Source organism: Lissotriton helveticus, chromosome 10, assembly GCF_964261635.1.
Source record: "Lissotriton helveticus chromosome 10, aLisHel1.1, whole genome shotgun sequence".
Taxonomy (NCBI): Eukaryota; Metazoa; Chordata; class Amphibia; order Caudata; family Salamandridae; genus Lissotriton; species Lissotriton helveticus.
In genome coordinates, this window is record NC_136071.1 from 575,028,869 (window position 1) to 575,052,200 (window position 23,332).

Sequence of the window (23,332 nt, forward strand, 5' to 3'; positions counted from 1 at the left end):
CCACGTAGCTGCCTGACAGATGTCTTGTAAGGGCACGCCCCTGCCCAGGGCAGTGGTAGTCGCCGTGGCTCGGGTAGAATGAGCCCGCAATCCAGCAGGAGGCTCCTTCCTAGCCAAGGAGTAGCATGCCTGGATACACAGGATGATCCACCGAGAGATGGTCCTCTTGTGCACCGCTTTCCCCTTCTTCGCGCCCACGTAACCAACAAAGAGTTGGTCATCCACCCGGAACTGGCGTGTGCGATCCAAGTAGAATGAGAGCGCACATTTGGGTCCAGACGGTGGAGCCGCTCTTCCTCTTTAGAGGGAAGCGGTGGCGGGAAGAAGGTTGGCAAGGTGATAGACTGCCCGATGTGGAAGGCCGCGACAACCTTGGGCAGGAAAGAAGGTTTGGTACGCAGCACCACTTTGTCCGGATGGACAGAAAGGAAAGGTGGAGTACAAGAAAGGGCTTGGAGCTCACTCACGCTCCTGGCAGAGGTGATGGCAACCAGGAAAGCAGTCTTCAAAGTCAGAAGGCGAAGAGGACAGTTGTGAAGTGGCTCAAAGGGAGCGCACATCAGAAATGTAAGAACCAGGTTCAAGTCCCACTGAGGCATCACAAACGGAACAGGAGGAAAAGTGTGTGTGATGCCCTTAAGAAATCTGTTAACAATAGGGGACTTGAACAAAGAAGGTTGATCAGGCAGCCTGAGAAAGGCTGAAAGGGCAGAAAGGTAGCCCTTGATAGTGCCCAGAGCAGAGCCCTGCTGGGCAAGAGAAAGAAGGAAGAGAAGGACCTCAGAAAGAGGGGCATTGAGGGGATCCACAGCCTTTGCTGCGCACCATGCCACAAATCTGTTCCACCGGCAGGCGTATACCGACTTTGTGGAGGGACGCCTGGCTGCCAGAATGATGTTACAAACTTCAGGAGGCAAGTCAAATGGCCTCAACTGTCGCCGCTCAATCTCCAAGCATGGAGGTGGAGCCTGGACAGGTTTGGGTGGAGGACCGTCCCCTGCTGCTGCGACAGAAGGTCCTCCTGAAGAGGCAGACGAACCGGGGGATCGACTGACATACTGAGTAGCTCTGGATACCAGTACCTTCTCGCCCAGTCCGGAGCCACAAGGATAACTTGGGCCCGGTCGCGCTTGATCTTCTTCAGCACTCTGGGCAGAAGTGGTATAGGCGGAAAGGCGTACAACAGACCGTAACTCCACTCGCGACGAAAAGCGTCTCCGAGCGAGTGCCGCCTTGGAAATTCCAACGCGCAGAACTGATGACATTGCGCGTTCTCTTCTGTGGCGAACAGATCTAACCAAGGCTCTCCCCATCGCTGAAAGAGGCCTTGCGCCACGTCCGAGTGCAGACGCCATTCGTGATCCATCGTGCACCGACGGCTGAGCTTGTCCGCCCTGGCGTTCAGAGAACCTGCCAGGTGTTGAGCCACCAGGGTCACGCCCTGGCGTTCCAGCCATTGCCAAAGGCGAAGAGCCTCTTGACAAAGGATCCACGACCCCACCCCGCCTTGTTTGTTGCAGTACCACATGGCGGTGGTGTTGTCCGTGAACACCTGCACTACACTCCCCCGGACAGAGGGGAGGAATGCCTTCAGTGCTAGACGAATCGCCCTGAGCTCCAACAGGTTGATGTGGAGCCGGGTCTCCGCCGGAGACCAGAGGCCTCTGATCTCCGCCTCTCCCATGTGGCCTCCCCAGCCCTGGAGGGACGCGTCCGTCACAACTACGTGCTCCGGTTGGGGAAGGGAGAGGGATCTGCCGCTGACCCAATCGCGGTCCGCAAGCCACCACTGCAGCTGTCTCGCAGTGCCCTCCGAGATCAGGACGTGGTCGGACAGGTTGCCCTGATGCTGGGCCCACTGAAACTTCAGGTCCCACTGCAGAGCCCGCATCCGCCACCTGGCGTGATGCACCAGTAGGATGCAGGAGGCCATCAGCCCCAGAAGCCGCAGCGTCAACCTGACCGAAACCCGGGATAACGGCTGAAAGATGGGAATCAGAGCCTGAATATCCCGGACCCGCTGTTCGGGCGGATAAACCCGAAACCGCGCCGAGTCCAGAACCTCTCCGATGAAGAGGAGCTTCTGAGAGGGGCACAGGTGTGACTTCGGCACATTGATGGAGAACCCCAGCTGGTGCAGGAGGTCTGCCGTCGTCTGGAGGTGGCTGACGATTGTCTGGGGCGAGCCCGCCTTCAACAACCAGTCGTCGAGGTAGGGGAAGACAAACCCCTAACCTGCGCAGATGACCTGCGACCACCGCCATCACCTTTGTGAACACCCGTGGGGCGCTAGTAAGGCCGAAGGGGAGCACGGTAAATTGAAAGTGCTCGTGGCCAACCATGAACCGCAGGTAGCGCCGGTGGGCAGGCAGGACGGGGATATGAAAGGAAGCGTCCTGCAAGTCCAACGCTACCATCCAGTCTCCTGGGTCCAGGGCAGCCAGGACCTGAGCCAGTGTCAGCATCTTGAACTTCTCCTTCCGGAGGAAGCCGTTGACGTTCCTTAGGTCCAAGATAGGGCGTAGGCCCCCTTTGCCCTTCTTGGGTACCAGAAAGTAGTGGGAGTAGCAACCACACCCTACTTCTGGCCCAGGAACGCGCTCGATGGCCCCCTTGGCCTAGAGGGCCGTAACTTCCTCCTGCAGAAGTCGCAAATGATCCCCCGATACACGGTGGTTCTGCGGTGGCATGGCTGGAGGAGTCGCCTCGAAGGGGAGGGAGTAGCCCCTTCGGACGATTTGCAGCACCCACCTGTCCGATGTGACAGTAAGCCAGTGGAGGTGGTGATGGCGAACCCTGCCCCCCACTGGCGTCACATGGGCCTGAAAGCACGGACTAGGCAGCTGCCCTCGGCCGCCCGGACGGCGGTTCCCACGGCCGCCACCGCGTTGGGTATTGCCCTGCGGAGCGTGGCTGGCGGCGCGTGTGGGCGCACCCCTTCCGTGGCCACGAAAGGAGTGAAAGGCAGCCGATTGCTGGCGCTGGCCCGAGAGGCCCAAGGACTTGGCCGTAGCCCTGGAGTCCTTAAAGTGCTCAAGCGCATGGTCTGCCTTGTCGCCAAAGAGGCGATGGCCATGGAAAGGCATGTCCATGAGCGTGCTCTGGACATCATCCGAGAAGTTGGCGGACCTCAGCCAGGCGTGGCGTCTGACCGCCACCGTCGTTGCCATCGCTCTACCTAGCGAGTCGGTGGTATGCAGCCCACACCTGATGGAATACTTGGCTGCATCCCGGCCCTCCACAAGGGCTTGGCCGAGTTTGGCCCGTACCTCCAACGGACACTCCGGCAGCACTTCCGCGACCGTATCCCACACAGAGTGGGTGTAATGTCCCAAGAGGCAGGCGGTGTTGGAAGACCGCAGGCCTAGACTAAGGGATGAGAAGATCTTCTTCCCATACTGGTCATACCTCTTGGATTCCCTGTCCGGCGGGGCCGACGGGAATGCGGTCTGGGAATTGGAGGCCTGGATGACCAGGCTCTCGGGGGTAGGGTGGGAGGACAGGAAACATGGGTCGCCCGGGGCTGGGCGGTGGCCTTTGGCCACGTTCCTATCTACGGGCGAACCCGTAGCGGGCTTGGACCAAGTGCCCAGAAGAACGTCGGTCAAGGCCTCATTAAAGGGCAGCAGAGGCTCGGCCGAGCTTGACTGCGGTTTAAGGACCTCAGTGAGGAGGTTAGTCCTCACGGCCGCGACGGGGAGCTCAAGGCCCAAGGCCTTGGCAGCCCTCATCGGCACCACACTATATGTTGCCCCCTCCTCCGAAGCCACGGTAGGAGGGGAGACAAAACCAGTATCTGGAGAGGTGTCCAGGCCACTGGCCTCCCCCAGGTCTCCTGTCCAGTCCGCATGAGACTGACACTCCCTGGTCAGAGGGTCCTCAGACCCCTTCCAGTCCTCTTCATCACCCATCTCCTGAAATTCAGGGTTCTCAACCAATGGGGCCTGTTCATAAAAGTGAAATTCACCAAACTACGTCTGGAGCGGCGCCCATCGGGGCCGTTCCGACGGCTGAACAGGAACGAAGGCAGGACCGGGTCCGGCGCCGCCCGAGGACGGCGACGGAAGCGACACCTGAGGGTCCGACGCCGGGGAGGTCGTCAGATCCACCGGCGACGAACCAGATCCCGAAGGAGGACCAGCGGCGTCCTGCGGCGTCGGAACAACTGGACCCCTCGGCGCCGGGCCCGAAGGCGCAGGGATAATGGGAGCCTGCGGCGCCGGGCCCGAAGGCGTCGGCGGCCAGAGCCGCCGACCCGCTAGGGCCCCCAGACGGGTCCGCTGGGCCCTGAGGCGGCGCGGAGCCCGGAGGAGAGAGTTTCCTCATGGCCATGAGGAAACGCTCGATCTCCCCCGGGGTTGCGTTCAGCCCAGGGACCGGAGGGTGTGGAGCTGCACGCGGCGCCCGCGACTCCGACGGAGCCGCGTGGGCAGTGTCACCCGAACCCCCGGCCGCATCGCCGGAGCGTCGGGGGGAGTCCGAGGAGCGATGACGCCGCTTGGACTTCTTGTGCCTCTTACCTGACGACGACTTCGACCCGGAGGAGTGCGGCCTACTCTCGGAGCTGTGGTGGCTCCGAGTCCGCGACCTGTCCCTCGACCTCCCATGGGATCGGGACCTCTCAAGGCGCGGGGCCGACTGCCCGAGTTCGAGGCGCCTACGGGACCGCTCCCGTCTGGCTTTCGAGGAGAGGGCCCGGCAGTCGGAGCAGGCCTTGTCGTCGTGGTCGACGCCCAAACAAGATAAACACACGCGGTGAGGATCCGTGACCGACATCAGACGGTCGCAATCGTCACAGTGCTTGAAGCCGGGCATCCCTACGGCACCGTTCGGAGTCGAAGAGACTCGAAAAGTAATCAAAAATGATCAAAAAAGTTAGTAAAAAATTGACTAGGGTTACTGCTTTTTCCAGATCTGCGCTAGCTGGCGCGGAAAAAAGAAGAACTGACGTCAGCACGCGGAGGCGGCGTCTAAGTACTCAGACGACGTCATCACGGCGCCCACGACGCTGACGACGGACGCGGAGCCGCAGACGACGCCTACCGACGCGCAAAGGTACAGCTACGCAAAAATTTCCGGATCCAGTCTGACGCCTGGGGATATTCTAAGGTAAGGAATCTATTTCTAACGTGTCTCTTTCAGATACAATTGTTGGGGGGGGATTTTAATGTAAAATTTGAACCTCTTCTGAATGGAAGGTGGAATGTATCAGACGAGGAGGACAGGGAGTGGGGGATTCCAAAATTGGATCTTGAACCGATTAGCAAATGGTCCAATATAGTGGTCCAAATACTTTCTGTTTAAACAAAGGTTTAAGAGCAACTAACGGAAGGACCGCAGGCGACCAGGCCGGGGCATTCACATTTAAGAGCAGTACTCGCAAGAGTAGAATAGATTACATCTTGCTTAACTTGGGCCTGTGAAGATACCTCCAGGACATGTTAATCATAGACAGGGTTGAGAGTGATCACAATCCCTTGTGTATGAATCTCATCTATTGGGATTCTCCCGACCTTACTGGGGTTGAGATGGTCTCTTCTCCAGCCCCAGATATTGCGATATCTAACGATATGCGACACGTCCGATGGTCCAAAGTTTCATTACATAAAGAGAATGTGGATTTTATAATCAGTAAGCTTGATCAGGCAACATTAGATTTAGGGATGTTATCTGAGGAGGATAATAATCTTTTAAAATTAGAAGAAGGAACTAGGATTCACAAGGTTTTTTTGGTGAACTAAAAAGTCTCTTTATTAAGCCTTGCGGGCGGAATGGTTCCCGCACACCTGAGGCACCACATTGGTACTCAGGCGAATGTAGGAAGGCCCGCCTTGACCTGGGAAGAGCTGAGTCAACTGAGAATATTAGGGCGGCCAGGTTAATTTATAAAAAACTGTCTCAAGAGCTAATTGCGAGTGGGACGAGAAAAGGTGGAATGACCTTAAGGAGGCAGGATCCCATAAAGACATACAAAGATTTTGGAATGTCTATAAGTGGGGCGTGGACGGCAACCCATAAAAGCCACAGTATTGGGTCCCTCAAGAAAAGTGGGTAGCACACTTTCAGCCACAATATGCTAAAGGGGAGGATACGCAACTAACCGTGGAAGTTCCCTTTGAATCTTCCATGGAAGATCTCTTTACCCTAAAAGACGTTCAGTGTGCTTTATACCTAGTGGTCCCTGGTAGAGCGCCAGGTATCGATGGTATACCCGCGGATCTATTTCTGCAGAATAAGAATTCCTGGGGTCGCTATATACTCCTTTTGTCAAATATGGTTGCCATTCCTCGTTCTCGGAAAGGGGCTGAAATCATACCTGTCTTCAAAAAAGGAGACAAGTCCCAACCAGGAAACTACCGTCCAATCAGCCTGATTGACAACTCTCAAAAAATATTTGGCAGGCTGGTCTTAAACCAAATTCTTGATTGGGAACGGGACAATAAGATCTTATCCCATCTGCAGGCTGGGTTTAGAACCTCAATTAGCGCGATCGACCAGGTGCTGCATTTTGCTATGCTGTACTGGAAGACCGTGATAATTGGACAGTACTTTATATGCCGCTTTTATAGATTTAAGAGCGGCATTTGACCTGGTTCCACGCTCTACGTTATGGAATGTCCTCAATGACAGGAGAGGCCCAGGCAAACCCATGTCACTGGTAAAAAGACTTCACGAACAAAACTATGCGCAGATTAGGTGGGGGAGTCCTGGGAGTGTCACCACACAGTTCCCAGTGGAAACTGGAGTAGGCCAGGGCTGTGTCCTGGCGCCAACTCTATTCTCTTTATACATTAATGATGTGGCTAAAATATTAATTGACTAATATTGATGCACCGATCCTTGCTGGAGCAAAAGTTCCTATTTTAATGTTCGCAGACGATGGTCTTTTAGTAGCAAAAACTCCAAGTGGCCTTCAAAAGGGGCTGCGGCTCTTTGAAGAATTCTGCACCGCACGGGGTTTAGAAGTAAATGTACAGAAATCAAAGTTTATGACTTTTAACGCTTCTAAATCTTTTAAGGGCGCCGTGATCATGAATAAGCGTCCTCTGGAGAGGGTCCAAGCTTTGACCTATTTGGGCGTTTGTATTCAGCACAACTTGTCCTGGAAACATCAAATTGAGCTGGCCACCCTAAATGTAGGCAGCTTTCGGGGGCCCTGAGCCAGGAGCACTCTAAGTCCCTTACTAAACCAATATCACCGGTATTGGCGGTCTACAAGGGTAAAGTGGTTAGTTCCACTTTATACGGGGTTGAAATGTGGGGCACTGAAAACCTCAGGGGGATATCAGTCTCTGAAAATTCGTTCCTTAGGAACTTAATAAAACTACCACAGAGTACTCCTCTGAATCCTCTGTTTTACGATCTAGGGATGTCCCCAATAGCGCTTATTGCATCTCTACGACCAGTTTATACTGGAGGAGGATTTGGACCATCCCGGAATTAGAAATCTTTTCAAAGGGCTTGTTGGATATAATTAGAAGTGACATCTCTCATGAAATTAAGTGGCTAGGGCATATCCGGGGCCTCTTGATTGATTTGGGTCTACGGGATTTGTGGGAAGATCCAACAAATGCCAGGTTCCCCCCTAAGAAGGTTCTTAAAGAACTATATCGGCAGCTTGTGGTCTCCAGGACCTTTAGGTCTATTGGTCCTGGGTCCTTGACCGGACTGTTTATGGACATCAAAGAAGCGCCAAAATTGGAAGCCTTCTGGGACGTTATTCTAAAACCCCTGGATCGTAAACTCTACTTTCAGCTAAGAATTGGGAGCTTACCGGTCGGGGCATTCACTAGTAGGTGGTCCGCAGGAGCTATGGCTGCTTGTCCATCATGCTCAGCACTCTCTGAAACCATTGGCCACCTATTTGAATGCCCCGAGTACGTGGCGCCCCGGAGAATTTGGCTACGCCCAATGTGCAGATTAATGGGCACCGACAGGGGGGCGGTGGCAGTTTGAATAATTCGTTCCTGCACAGATATGACAGTTTATATAGCTGTGGCAAAATTCTTGGGTTGGGCGTGGTCCATAAGAAGTAGAAGGCTAATAGACTAATATGTATTCATGGTGCCAAATTAAAAATCCCTTACCCAATGTACAATAATTTGATTTTAAATGTGTAATGGATTTATGATTTTAAATCTAAATATGTATAATTTCATCTAAACTTTTAAATGTAAATATGTATAATTTTACCTAAACTTGTATTTATATGTACAGTTTGCTTTTATGACAATCGTCTAATAAAGCTTGTTTGACTTGACTTGTACTGGGTCTTTAAATATTTCCGGAGCATGTTTAATGACTCGTTTGATCATGGGTAGTATTTGCATAGACCTTTGTGACTGCTCAAATGTATCCAGTAAAAAATCCTCATCAATGGCATCAGAGTGCATTGAACCCCCGTGGTAAAGAGCAGCTCTATTTAAGAGATGATTAAACCCAAAACTATCTTCTGGAGGGGAAGGTTTTGTTGGATAGGACTGAGGATCAGGAATGTCGGGCACAGTGTGTGGTGGGAAGCCATATATATTGTCATCTTTAGGATATTCTGGATTGACAGCTTCATCTACAGAGTATGCATGTGGCTCTGGTATGTCATTCCCCCCACCTAGATCATACTCTTCGTCAGTGTGATGTGATGATGTAGGAGATTGAACAGGAGAAACTAGGTTCAATGTAAGGAGGGATAGGAGAGGAAGAAGGTGAAGGAGAGGAAGGGTGCATTGGAGAGGTTGCACAATCCTTTTTGGCAGGAACCACGGGTAGAAGTGGTGTCTCTGATGGTCTCTTTTTGTGAGGAATAGCTTCCACATATCCAGTTTTTGGATTGATATGGACTTTTCTTTGTTTAGGATCTGGTCTAAACAGTTCTTCCTCTGCAACTTTCTTTGGCGTCGATTTTCTCGGTGCAGATAGGGGTTGTTTTGTGTTTTTTGCTGCAGGAGGAGTTATTGAGTCCCGTGGCAAATTTCTCGGTGCCGAAGGTGGTTTCGGCTTGTTAGAGGGTTTAGGTGTCTCTGAATCAGGCCTTGGAGTCTTTGGTACCGAGGTTGGAGACTTTGGAGTGGAGACAGGTCTCATTGGCTTTGCAGAGTCGGACTTGCAGAGTTGGACCCGGAAGGTTTCAGAGTCGGAGCCTTTTTCGGATCCGGTACAGTCTTTGGCTTCGGCACCGATGTATCTTTTGGTACCAAAGGATCTTTGTCTTTGGTCTTCGGTGTCTAAGGATGTGTGTGCTTCGGTGCCAATGGAGGAGGTGGAATTGGCACATGTGGTTTTGTCAGTGCCGAGGCCCCGGAAGGCGTAGTCGTTTTCCTTGGAGCCGAGCCCGAAGGCGGGGCATCTGAGGGGATATTTCGGGCTCGACTGGGCCCCATGGGCAGAGTGCTGACCGTTGCCTTTGGCTTGGGTAGTGTCTGTTGTGCAGGGGCAAGAGTACTCACGGGTTGACGAGATGGAATAGAGTCGTCTGAGTCCTCTGCCTCCGATATGATCTCGAGATCAGGCGAGTCTTCCTCGGCGACGAGTGGAGCCTCGTCCTCGGAGGTATCTTCGAGTGGGTTCTCGTCCTCGGAGACGTCTTCTTCGACGATCTCCTCCTCGAAGATGGCCTCCGGCGAGGGTGCTGATCTCCTCATCTCGTGTCGACATGCCCTCCGATCCCGAATGGTCTTCTTCGATCGGAAGGATGCACAAGCTGTGCAGGTCGACTCGTCGTGTTCCGGCGATAGACCGAGGTTGCAGACCTCATGATGGTCGCTATGAGGGAATTTTGCTCGACATACCGGGCATCTCTTGAATGGAGTTCTGTCCATGAGGCGTAAGCCGCACTGCGCCGATAGGCCCAACTGCCCGCGTCGACACACCGGAATGTAGCTTGATGATGCCGAAAGTAGTCTATTCGTCGATAATGTTTGTCAAAAGTTTTTTGTCGCTTCGAAGTTTCTGGAAAAGTCTTTTCTAGCCGGTATGGAAAACTTTCATCCGAACCCAGTGGCGGAAAAAAACAATCTGAGGATGGAGTCGATGACCATGCGCAGTATTGTCCAAGGGAGGTGTCACCTATCTCGTGACTACAAAGACTTCTTCCAAGAAGACAACAACCTGCAATCATCCGAGCCCCACACCAGGTGGCGATCTATTGCAAAAGTGTACGATCTGCAGCTCATATGCCTCGAACAAAACATTCTCAGATAGTCAAAACAATTTATCCAAGTTGAGCTTTAATCAACCTCTATACTTAAACAGTACACATGAAAGGAGTCCAACATTTGAAGTACTTACCCTTGGGATTTGAAAAACTGAAGTAACATTGGATCTGTATTGAGTCTTTGTGCAACTGTCTTAGCAACCTGCAAAATACAGATATAACTTAGTTTTTCCTGCTTTTGTTTAGTAAAAAGACTAGCAACAATCTCTAAAAACTTAAATGGTGTCATTTATCCTTTCAGTAATGCCCACATAACCTAGTTTAGACGCCATTTGGAAACCTATTTAAGGACAGGTAAAATGAACATACGTTCTGCAAGAGAAAAGAGCCAAAATGAAAGTGTTAATTAAATAGGCACTAGCGAGATTGGGAGAGCTACTCGTTTATCCTTTCTGTAATTTCCACATACAATGTAGTATGAATAAACATCGGAAAAAGTCAGGAAATACTCTTCAACCTATTAATACACCCAATTTGCAGACCCTTTAAAACAGCCGTGACAAATTAATATTTGTTCAATTTTCTTTGCCTATTCCATTGTACAACTTAATGAGAGACCAACACAACAAAATTAGTCGATGGCATTAGAGCTGCAGTCATCCTGGCCTGAAAGAAGGGAATAAGGTCTAAACCCCAAGATATTTTCTGAGAGTGATTGCATCACACTCCTAGCTGAAGTGTGAGATACTCCTGAATTTTCAGGAGCAAGACACCTACACACAGGAAAACAACTCAGCACTGGGCATCAAGCAAGGCAACAGTAGCAGCTACAAAAGGGCCAGTGGCTTCGGAGATGAGGTGCTAGAGTAGCAGCATAGACCCACAAAACCTTGTTTGACTTTTTACCAATAAGCGTACCATTGCAAACACTAAGGGTGCTAGCACAGTTTTAACTACAGATCTTCACTTGCACAGACTCATCTAGCCGAGCAGTGACATTTCTTGTTAAAATCCATTGGATACAAGTGACACTGCAAGTGTAGATTTTGGAGCTATCATTTTGGTGACATCTAATAAAATACTATACCCAGAAGAAAAAGTTACTTAATTGTAATCATAGTTCTGCATTAGACTCTAAAGAATAGATACATGTTGAAACCAGGGACAGACATTTAAAAACCTCCTAATAGGAGTTAATAATGTAAAAATACAAATGGGTGACAATTTACACATAATTAAAGCAGTCTTCTGGTCGCATTTATCGGTTGCTTAGCAGAAGAGGACTGTACGTCATTAGGGAAGCATCCCAGGGAGAGGAGGCGATTAACGTGGTTTATTCTCAAAAGTACTTAAGGAGACCAGGGAAATGTATGCCAGAGAGAGCGCTGAAGATTGCTCCAACGTTATAAAGAAATCAAGCAGTGTATTAAAGACTCAATATCTCATGTAATCACCTTAATGAGTGAGCCTCAAATTCAGGCTCAATACCCAATAAAACTAGTAGCTAAGCGCAACATAAAAGCAATTTTAACACAGTTACAATATCAAGACAATTGATCCTTGCAATTCATCAATTAACACGGTTTTGTCCCGTACCTGGACCGGACATACTGCACAAGTTACTACTTGTGTAATGATATATCTGTCAGAGACATTAGTTAAGTGATAGACTCCTTACCTTAGAATAACCCCAGGCGTCAAACTGGATCCGGAAAGTTTTGCTTAGCAGTACCCCTGCGCGTCAGTAGGTGGAGTCGTGCGGCTCTGCATCCGTCGCTGGAGTCATATACGCCGAGATGACATCACGGAGACTACTTAGGCGCCACCCATGCGCGCTGACGTCACTTCTAAACACCACTTTCAGTGCCGAAACGCAGAGCCATGCAAGAAACTGACCATTGGTGCATAAAACTAGAGCCTTAAAAGGGGATGACCTTAACCATAGTAATCAGTTCGCAGAACGGGGAGGATGGGTGGGGCAGTAAGGAATCTATCACCAACTAATGTCTCTTACAGATATATTGTTACACAAGTAGTAACAAACAAGTTACTTACCTTCGGTAACGCTTTTTCTGGTAGATACAATTTCTGTCTGTGGATTCCTCACCTTGTGAATATCTCCTTGCGTCAGCGTCAGCAACATTCGGAAATTCTTTTTGTAGCTTCGCGCCGACGACGTCACAGAGGCTGGGCATCGCGCGCGACTCCGCTGACGTCATCGACACCATAATAGCCCACGCTGGCGTGATGACATCAGTTCCGCCCTTTTTTCCGTGCCTTCGAGGCAGACGGACGGACCAACAATAGTAGATATATACACAGTATACAATAGTCAAGATAACACACACAGTGTAAAGACAATGCAGTAATTCAAGTAGAATAAAACACTACTTTTGAGAATAACATATATACATTAAAACATTGCCATTATCTAAGGTATAGAAGAGTGGACAACGGGGAGGGGGTGGGCATGTGAGGAATCCACAGGCAGATACTGTATCTACCAGAAAAAAGCGTTACCGAAGGTAAGTAACTTGTTCTTCTGATAGATACATCTGCCAGTGGATTCTCACCTTGTGAATAGAGTCCCACAGCAGCCCCCACTCCCGGAGGAGGGTGTCCACTCTCCTATACCAGAAAATCCTGGAGGACAGAACGCGCAAAGTGGCCGTCCCTCCTCACCTCGGAATCCAAGCAATAATGCTTCGTGAAAGTGTGGAGGGAGGCCCAAGTTGCTGCTATACAAATGTCCTCTACAGGCACACCCCTAGATAAAGCAGATGTTGAAGACTTTGCCCTAGTAGAATGAGCCCTACTACCCTCTGGAGGTACCTTACCCGCCAGGGAGTAGCAGATCTTGATGCATAGTATGATCTATCTTGAAAGTGTGCGCTTGTGCACAGCTTTTCCTTTCTTGCAGCCAGCAAATCCAACAAAAAGCTGGTCATCCACCCTGAACTCTCTTGTTCTGTCCAGGTAGAAGCTCACCGCCCTCTTCGGGTCCAAGCGGTGAAGTCTCTCCTCCTCCTTGGAAGGGGTAGGATAGAAGGTAGTAAGGGTAATGGACTGCCCCAGATGGAAGGGAGTTACCACCTTAGGCAGAAGAGCAGCCCTGGTCCAATTCGTTCAGCATGAATGGTCAAGAATGGGAGTTTCGAACTAAGAGCTTGAAGCTCACTTACCCTCCTTGCCAAGGAAATAGCAACCAGGAAGACCGTCTTAAAAGACAAAAGTCTCAAGGGACACTTGTGCAAAGGTTCGAAAGGAGAACCCATCAGGAAAGTAAACACCAGATTTAAGGCCCATTGAGGCACAATAAAGGGAGTAGGGGGAAATGTATTTGTAAGGCCCTTCAAAAATCTTAAAACCACAGGAGATTTAAACAATGACGGCTGATCCGGCAAACAGAGAAATGCCGACAAAGCCGAAAGATAACCCTTGACTGTGGCAACAGCAAACCCTTGCTGCGCCAAAGAAAGAGCAAACTGCAGAATATCAGACAAACGAGCCTTCAAAGGGCCAACAGATTTCTCTCCACACCAAATGACAAATTTAGACCATCTGCATGAATAGATTGATTTGGTGGAGTCACGCCTGGCCGAAAGAATGACATCCACCACATCATGTGGGAGAGAAAAGGATTTCAGGTTGCCCCGTTCAATCTCCAGACATGAAGGTGTAAGGTCTGGAAGTGGGGGTGTAGAACCTGCCCCTCCATCTGAGAGAGGAGATCTGCCCTGAAAGGGAGACGGAGCGGCGGGCACGAGGAGAGGTGGAGAAGATCTATGTACCACACCCTTCTTGGACAATCCGGGGCGACCAATATGACTTGGGCCCGGTCTTGGCGAATCTTTCTTAGAACTCGAGGAATCAAGGGTATGGGAGGAAACGCGTAAAGGAGTCTGGAGTCCCAACTCAACTGAAACCCGTCCCCCAAAGCTCCCTGCATTGGATACTGGGGCCTGCAGAACAACGGGCAGTGAGCATTCTCGCGAGTGGCAAACTAGTCCACCTGAGGAGTTCCCCCACGTCCGAAAGACGTGACGAACCACCTCTGGATGGAGCCTCCACTCGTGGTCGACTGAACTGCCGACAGACTGTCTGCACGAACGTTCAGAACTCCGGCCAGATGATTTGCCATCAGATAAATCAGAGCCTCTCTGCAGAGACACTGCCACCCTACCCCTCCCTGTTTGTTGACAAACCACATCGCGGTGGTGTTGTCCGTCAGGACTTGAACCGACCGACCGCGAAGGGAAGGGAGGAAGGCCTTGAGTGCCGAACTTATCGCCCACAATTCCAGAAGGTTAATGTGAAGCAACCTTTCCTCTGGAGACCAAAGATCCTAGACCTCCAGATCCCCCAGATGAGCACCCCACCCTAGAGTGGATGCATCCGATATCACTGTGGCCACGACTGGAAGCAGTTGAAAGTGCTTCCCTTGAGACAGGCTGCCTTCCACTCCCCACCAAGTCCGATCCGCTGCAGTTTCTCTGGAGATCCTCACAGACTCCCTTAGATCCCCGTTGTGTTGATACCACTGCCTGTGGAGGCACCACTGGAGTGGCCTCATTTGCCAGCGTGCATTGTTGACCAACAGAATGCAGGAAGCCATCAGACCGAGCAGGCGAAGGACCTTCAAGACTGAAACGACCGCTCCATTGTAAAATAAAGGAATCAACTCCTGTATGTCGCGAATCCTTTGAGTAGGAGGGAATGCACGACACACAGTTGTATCCAGTACCGCACCTATGAACAGGTTGCGCTGGGAGGACACAAGGTGAGATTTAGGCACATTTATCGAAAAACCCAACCTGTACAACAACTGAGTTGTCACTTGCAGATGATGGAGCACCTTCCCTGGAGATTCTGCTTTGATCAGCAATTCGTCCAGATTCGGGAATACCGGTATCCCCGATCTTCTGAGATGTGCTGCCACCACAGCCATCACCTTGGTGAAGACTCGAGGCGCAGTAGTAAGACCAAACGGTAGAACCACAAACTGGTAATGTGATCCTACCGTAAAACGGAGATACTTCCTGTGCGACTGCAGGATAGGGGTGTGAAAATATGCAGCCTGCAAGTCTATTGACACCATTCAGTCTTCTTCCATCAGCGCCTGAAAACCTGTGCAAGGGTGAGCATCTTGAACTTCTCTGTTTTAGGTAAAGGTTCAAGATCCTGAGAACCAGAATTGGACGAAGTCTGCCATCCTTCTTGGGTATCAGGAAATACCGGGAGTAGCATCCCTGACCCCTTTCCTGCTCTGGAACCATCTCTATAGCACCCTTTCTTAACAGTGTCTGGACTTCCTCCTGCAGGAGTAACAGGTGTTCCTCCGTGCAAAAACCTTGGCAAGGAGGGTAATTGGGAGGGAATTCCCGAAAGGGAAGAGCATACCCATTCTCTACGAGATTGAGAACCCAAAGATCTGATGTAACCGATTCCCAATCCCGTAGAAAATGGGTAAGCAGACTCCCTACAGGACCCGCATGATCCGGAATGGCGGATCTAGGGCTGCTTTTCTGTGGCTGGAGGGTTGGAAGAGTTGGAGGAGGAGGAGGCTTGACGTCCTCGAGGACGAGCCCTTTGCTTACCCCTGTATGATTTATACAGCGGATTCTGCTGTTGCTGCTGCTGCTGCTGCTGTTGACCTTGACGGTAGGGACGAAAAGAAGAACGTCCAAAACCTCTATACCTTTTGGTAGATGAACCCCTAGTCTGCAGCCCCAAAGATTTGGCAGTAGTCCTACTGTCCTTAAATCTTTCCAAAGCTGTATCAGCTTTTTTACCAAAAAGACCAACACCGTCAAAGGGCACATCCAATAACGCAGCCTGAACGTCCGCCGTAAAATCTGAAGACTTCAGACAGGCAGCCCTTCTAGAGGCAACAGCAGTTCCCATAATGCGAGCAACTGAATCAGCGGTGTCTAGCCCGCTCTGAATCACCTGACGTGCAGCCGCCTGTGCATCAGCCAATACCTCATCAAAATCCTTCCTGTTGTCACCAGGAACTTTAGGAGCCAACAGTCGCAATGAATCCATAAGGGCATGTATGTATCTACTCATAAGGCAGGTGGCATTATTCGATTTTAAAGCCATACTTGCTGAAGAGAAAGACTTCTTCGCAGTCTGATCCTGTTTCTTGGATTCCTTATCCCCAGGCACTTAAGGGAATGCACCCACAGTCTTTTTTGAACAGGCTGCCTGAATAACCAGACTTTCAGGCAAAGGATGCGATGATAAAAAACTCAGGATCCCCAGGTGCAACTCTATACCTCCTTGCAACACTTTTAGCCACTGCAGGAGCAGTAAGAGGCTTGCTCCAAACCTCCAAAAAAGGTTCAGTTAATGCTTCATTAAAGGGAAGCAACGGTTCAATAACAGAACTTTGGGAATGGAGAACCTCAGTCAAGAGATTGGATTTATATTCCACTGTAGGCAAGGTTAAATTTAAAAGTTCTGCAGCCTTCCTCATGACCATGTGGTATGGCTTAAAATCCTTTGAAGGGGCATCAGACACAGATGGCAGCTCCCATTCAGGAGAAAGTTCCAAACCACTAGCTTCTCCTAGATCTTCAAAACAGTCCTCCTGAAGCTCACCTTCTTCCATCTCAGCCTCAGCTTCTCTATATCTTTGCTCCTCTATGAGGCGCTGAGCATCCCTTCTGGATCTCTCTTTCAACAGCCGCACGTTGGATCCGTGAACGACTCAGACGGAGCCTGTATCGACGTCGAGATCGAATCCGTAGGCCCAGGGCGCTGTTCTAGAGGTCGACGACGTCGGTATCGGCATCGACGACCTCGGCGGTGCAGAGTTATGCCAAGGTGGCGTCGGAGCCGGCATAAAGGGAACTGGAGCATAGGAGTGGGGAACTCCTAAATTATACGCCAGAGGACCCATAGGACCCGAAGGTGCACCAGAGGGGTACCATGCTCTGGAATAAACACCATACTTAGCGTTTAAAAACGCAGTAGGGTCTTGACCTGGAGCTGGGAAAGGTGGGCAAGATCCCACAGACTGACCCTTCAGAGGTTCCGGATTCGCCTCCTCTTCCACAGGTGGTCGTGTCATTGAACCCTCATTCAAAGGGACTTCTTCATCCTCTCGAACCGGAGACGGCACCTGAGACGGATCCAAAACCGGAGTCGGCGATTGAACCTGTGACTCCGAAGGCGAAGCCTCACCTTCTGGATCCAAGACCTCTGGTGATGGAGACACTACATCCTTCTCATGCTTCCTCCTAGGTGACTTCGGTCTCGAGTCCGAATCCTTACCGGAGTGATGCAGAGATTCATGCCTTCGCTTCTTATGCTTCTTTTTCGACTACGAAGCATGACTACTTCGAAAGCGACGTCGAGCATGATCTCGATCTCGACTTCGACCTTCTCGAACGGGATCTCGAAGTCTTCTTTTCCTTACTTCCTCTTAACTTCGCCATTAAAAGCTTAGTCTCCCTCTTTCGAAGAGCCTTCGGATTCATCTTCTTACACGAAGAACAGCTATCGACATCATAGTCCGAACTCAGGCACCAGATACAGTCCTCGTGCTGGTCCGTGATCGACATCATTTTGCCGCACTCTCTACATGGCTTGAATCCGGTCTTCTTAGTCGACATCTTCAGTGAGACAAAGAAGCAAGAAAACAGAGAAAACCGTAACAAAGTTACAAACAGCCTCAGAGATTCCCCGAAACCGCTAGCGTCGACGACGCGGAAAAAAGGGAACTGATGTCATCACGCCGGCGTGGGCCTATTATGGTGTCGGTGACGTCAGCAGAGTCGCGCGAGATGCCGTGCCTCTGTGACGTCGTCCACGTCGGCGCGGAGCTACAAAAATAATTTCCGAAGATTGCTGACGCAAGGTGATATTTACAAGGTGAGGAATCCACTGGCAGATGTATCTATCAGAAATGTGCATCTGAAGAGACGTTAGTAATAGATTCCTTACCTTAGAATAGATACCCCAGCAATACCAACCCCAGTGGTTGGTTTGCGAAAGATATTACACCAAAAAGTCACAGAGCAGCCAAATAAGTTGTCTCTCTGGACCGGACTGTCAAGGCAGTACCGATTTGTAAACGTGTGCAGCAAGGCACAAGCAGCTGCCTTACAAATGTCCTGCAAGGGAACGTTGCGTACCAAGGCAGTAGTGGCTGCAGTTGCCCTGGTCGAATGAGCACGCAGCCCCACAGGAGGCTCCTTCTAGGCCAAGGAGTAACATGCTTTGATGCACAAAACAATCCACCGGGAAATGGTACTTTTGTGCACAGCTAGACCTTTTTTGGCACCCACGTAACCAACAAAAAGATGATCATCCACCCAGAACTGTTGTGTACGCTGCAGATAGAAAGCGAGCGCACGTTTTGGGTCCAGACGTTGGAGCCTCTCCTCTTCCCTGAAAGGATGCAGAAAGAAGGTGGGCAAAGTGATGGTCAGCCCGATGTGGAAGGGCGCAACAACCTTTGGCAAGAAAGAAGGACGTGTCCTTAAAACCACCTTGTCCAGATGAACAGAAAGGAAAGGAGGTTTGGAAGAAAGAGCCTGGAGCCAACTCACTCTTCTGGCAGAGTTGATGGCTACCAGGAAAGCAGTCTTTAGAGTAAGAAGATGTAAAGGACAGTTATGAAGAGGCTCAAAGGGAGCGCACATCAGAAAAGTCAAGAACATATTTAAGTCCCATTGAGGCATTATGCAAGGCACGGGAGGAAACGTGTGTGTAATGCCTGAGAAAGCGGTTAACAACCGGGACTTAAAAAGAGAAGGCTGATCTGGAAGCCGCAGAAAGGCGTAGATGGCAGAAGGATAATCTTTGATAGTGCCCAACGCAGAGCCCTGCTGGGCCAAAGAGAGAAGGAACTGAAGAACCTCAGAAAGAGGGGCAGAAAGGGGATCCACAGCCTTTGCTGTGCACCATGCCACAAATCTGTTCCACCTGCAGGTGTACACCGTTTTAGTGGAAGGACGCCTGGCAGCCAGAATGGCATCACAGTCTTTGGAAGGAAAATCAAAAGGTGTGAACTGCCACTGCTCAATCCCCACGCATGGAGGTGCAGACTGGACAGGTTCGGGTGGAGGACCACCCCTTGCTGCTGCGACAGAAGATCCTCCCGAAAAGGCAGACGGATCGGGGGATCGATGCTCATACTGAGTAGCTCGGGACACCATACTCTTCAAGCCCAGTCCGGGACCACAAGAATGACTTGGGCCCAGTTGCGCCTGATCTTCTTTAGCACTCTGGGCAGAAGTGGTATAGGCGATAAGGTATACAACAGACCGCAGCTCCACTCGTGATGAAAACCGTCTATGAGCAAGTGCTGCCTTGGCAATTCCAACGGCAGAACTGATGACATTGCGTGTTCTCTTCGGTGGTGAATAGATCTAACCAAGGCTCTCCCCACTGCTGAAAGAGACCTTGCGCCACGTCAGAGGTCAGACGCCATTCGACATCCATCACGCACCCGCGGCTGAGTTCATCCGCCCTGGCGTTCTATAGAACCTGCCAGGTTTTGAACCACCAAGGTAATGCCTTGCCGTTCCAGCCATGTCCAGAGGCGGAGAGCCTCCTGACATAGGGACCACGACCCCACCCGCTCTGTTTGTTGCAGCACCACATGGCGGTGGTGTTGTACGTGAACACCTGCACTACACTCCCCCGAACAGAGAGAAGGAATGCCTTTAGTGCAAGTCGGATCGCCCAAAGCTCCAGAAGGTTGATGGAGTCAGGACTCCGCCAGATACCAGAGGCCTCTGATCTCTGCCTCTCCCAAGTGGCCTCCCCATCCCAGTTGGGATGCATCCGTCACCACTGTATGTGCCGGTTGGGGGAGGGGAGGGATCTGCCACTGACCCAATCGCGATTCGTGAGCCACCACTGCAACTGCTGTGCAGCACCCTCCGAGATCTGTACGCGATCAGACAGGTTGCCCCGATGCTGTGCCAATTGGAACTTCAGGTCCCACTGCAGAGCCCGCATATGCCATCTGGCATGTGTCACCAGCAGGATGCAGGAGGTCATCAGGCCCAGAAGCCGGAGGGTCATCCTGACAGAAATCCGGGATGAAGGCTGAAAGAGCGGAACAATATCCCGGACACGCTGTTCGGGAGGACAAACCCAAAACAGTGCAGAGTCTAGAACCGCTCTGATGAAGGAGAGCTTCTGAGAAGGACTCACATGTGACTTTGGCACGTTGATGGATAACCCCAGCGGATGCAGGAGATCGACCGTAGTCAGGAGGTGGGTGACAACCGTCTGGGACGAGCCAGCCTTCAACAGCCAGTCGTCGAGGTAGGGGGAGACTGACACCCCCTGTGAGAAGTTGGCCTGATATATGATGCTCACTAGTTCTAGTGATCACCTTGTATCAGTCCAAACAACCCTTATGGTGATTGGTTGTAAGTCAACCTTATAGACCAGCTATCCTAATGGTAGCATGGACAAAGCAGTCTTAGGCTAAACTCTTTTGGCATGTGAAGCCAGCTGTTTTACCACAATATAACCCCTTGAATCCCAAGTGAAAGGACACCACACAGGTTGTTATGAAAATAAACAGTATATTTATTAATAACAACACCTCTGAACTCTTTATGAGGTCAGAGGGCTAAGCACATGACAATCTCTTACGAAAAATACTACAAGTTGCACAAAATTACAATGGTGCCCTAGGGGCACGACAACCCATATACTAAGTAAGTGGACTGTGAAAGTCGATAAAAGGAATGGAGCTGTCCAGAGGCTGTAGGATCGATGGGACCACGCTATACTAACTTCAGGTAAGTACTAGGAGGCCCACGGAACGCGTGTGCAGAGTGTGAACTCACACGCGAGATGCGTAACAACGTCTATGGACAGTACAGTTCAAAGAAAAGGTGAGTACGGACAATCCTGACTAGATAGGACGACAACGACTGTGGAACTGGACACTAGGACAGTTAAACTACCCTTGAGCACCGAAATGCTCTCGTTACCTCACCCACGGGCTGCGGGTGCATAGGTGTCAAAGTGCGTCGGGTTCTCGCGTTGAAGTCTATGGAGCCTGAAAGAAAAGATGCTGCAGGCGACCAGGAGGAAGATGTCCGGTGCAATCCAAGGGTGGATTGTTGAAGAAGGAGACCTGAAAGCAGAGGGGACAATGTTCACAGTCACTAGCCAGTGACTGGAGTGGAACCAGGAAGGAACCAGATGTCGTCGTCGCGATCAGGTGAAGAGTGGACGCTTGACTCTGCAGCCACGTGGACCAGGAGGGGTCTTTGACGACCAGGATGGAGGCACGAGCTGTCCCACACAGGCTCTCGCTGTCGGCGGTGTTGGATCCGGGATTGGAGGCAACAGGCCTTGGCAAAGGCAACCCACGCGGTGAGTGAAGAAAGCGTCTGGTGCGGACTAGGAGAGTCCGGGGTGCCCCTCTTTTGGAAGGGAGCAAGGGCCAATCTGGAGCAACCAGATCAGCAGTGGAAATTCACAGGTTCGTCGTCTAGGAGGCCACTAGCCAGCCGGCAAGTGACTAGGTAACGCGTCGAGCAGGAACCAAGCAGAAGGGCCCCATGCAGGGGCAGCTCGGGGCTGGGGCTTCTCAGTCCCCAAAGCACTTGGTCGAGTTTACCTCGGGAGTCGTGCTGGAAGCGAAGTGCAGGTTTGTTCAAGATGGCCGGTCCCACGTGTCTCGTCGCACCCACGGGTCTCAGCTTTGCTGTAGATGCAGGTTGAGGTCGGAGAGGTCTGGGAATCCGGGTCTCGTCGGGCTCTGAAGTCTGGATCCTCGAGGGAAGACGACAAAGAGAAGCTGCTGGACGCTTGATGGTACCTGCAGTTGCAGGGTGGACACTCCTTGCCCACAAGGGAGATTCTTTAGTCTTCTGTGGAGCAGAACGTCGACGGCCAGAGTTTCTTCTTGTTGAATAGTTCAGGATAATCTAATTTGGAATGGGACCAGCTCCTACCTTTATTCTCCTAAAGGGGGCTGCACTACTGACTAGGTCCCTCCCCTGGGTGGGACCAGGAAGGGGGGTGGCTACACCCCCTATCCTTTGTCCGGTTTCCCGCCAGAGCTGGGGCAGGGATGCCCCAGCAACTGGTTTGAACCGGTGTATGCACAGGGCACCTTGTGTGCCCCAGGCATGTCTCATTCCTTTCAGGCCTCCCTACCTCAATACACAAAATCCTGTCTGGGGTGGTGCTAGCACCTCCCAAGGCAGGAAACCCTTTGTCCAGGCCATCCTCGCTGGAAGGACTCCCAGCAGCAGGAGGTCAGACTTGTGTCTGTGGTGGCAGCATCCATTTTGTGATGCTGAGGCTCGAGTTAACTTTAACCGGGGTTCACAGTTACATACATGTCGTGTCCCTCTAGAAGGGTGGAATGCTACCCCTGTCGCCAGAATTGGCGAGGGGGTAGTATTCCAAATCGTATGACACCTTACTCGACATGTTTTGATAATGTTATACCAGAGTTAGCATTTAACCGCGAGGTTGATAATGCACTTAAGAGTATATGGTATAGCGTTATCATGGAACAGCTATTAGGACTTGGTTCCGCAAGCTGCGAACGGGCTCAGCTCATGCCAGAGCACCATCTCACATAATTCCAAGCACTCTGCCTTCAGGATTGATAAGGCCTTCTATAAAAGTGACTGATAGGAATATATGTGTCCATTTTAGGGTTAGATATAGGTATTCTATATCTTCAGCAAAGGGTGTTTACACCACCTTGCCCCAGCTGTCATGCAGCCAGTTGTGTCAGATTTAGATGGGCAGCCAGGGGTGGCATAATACATGCTTCAGCCCCTGGTAGGCCCTGGGTACACCTATGCCCTGGATACCTAAGGTATACTGTACAGGGACTGATAAGGTGACTCAGTATCCAATTAGATATGTACCTAGGGTACATGGAGTCCATTTTAACAGAGAGAGCAGGAAGCCTGGGGTCCTGAATAGCAGGATCCCAGGCCAACTAAGTCAAAAACCAGCAAAACACTAGGCAAAAAGTTGGGGGTAACCATAGTCAGATATCCACCTTCCTACACCCCTAACCTGGGCAGATGAGCTGCGACCACCGCCATCCCTTTCGGGAACACCCGAGGGGCACTGGTAAGGCCGAAGGGGAACACGGCAAACTAAAAATGCTGCTGGCCTACCGTGAACCACAGGTAGCGCCGGTGGGCCTACAGAATGGGAATATATAAATAA

The 23,332-nt window shown here is 51.0% G+C and overlaps 1 protein-coding gene across 4 annotated transcripts in view; it reads right to left on the reverse strand.

Annotated features, from left to right (window-relative positions):
- USP7 (ubiquitin specific peptidase 7) overlaps positions 1-23,332 on the reverse strand; it is a 1,709,027-nt gene that overhangs the window by 447,970 nt on the left and 1,237,725 nt on the right. For all 4 annotated transcript variants that reach the window (XM_078663105.1, XM_078663106.1, XM_078663108.1 and 1 more), the window contains one exon: positions 10,285-10,352. In XM_078663105.1, coding sequence (XP_078519231.1) covers positions 10,285-10,352 — 68 coding nt within the window. The remainder of the gene's footprint in view (positions 1-10,284; positions 10,353-23,332) is intronic.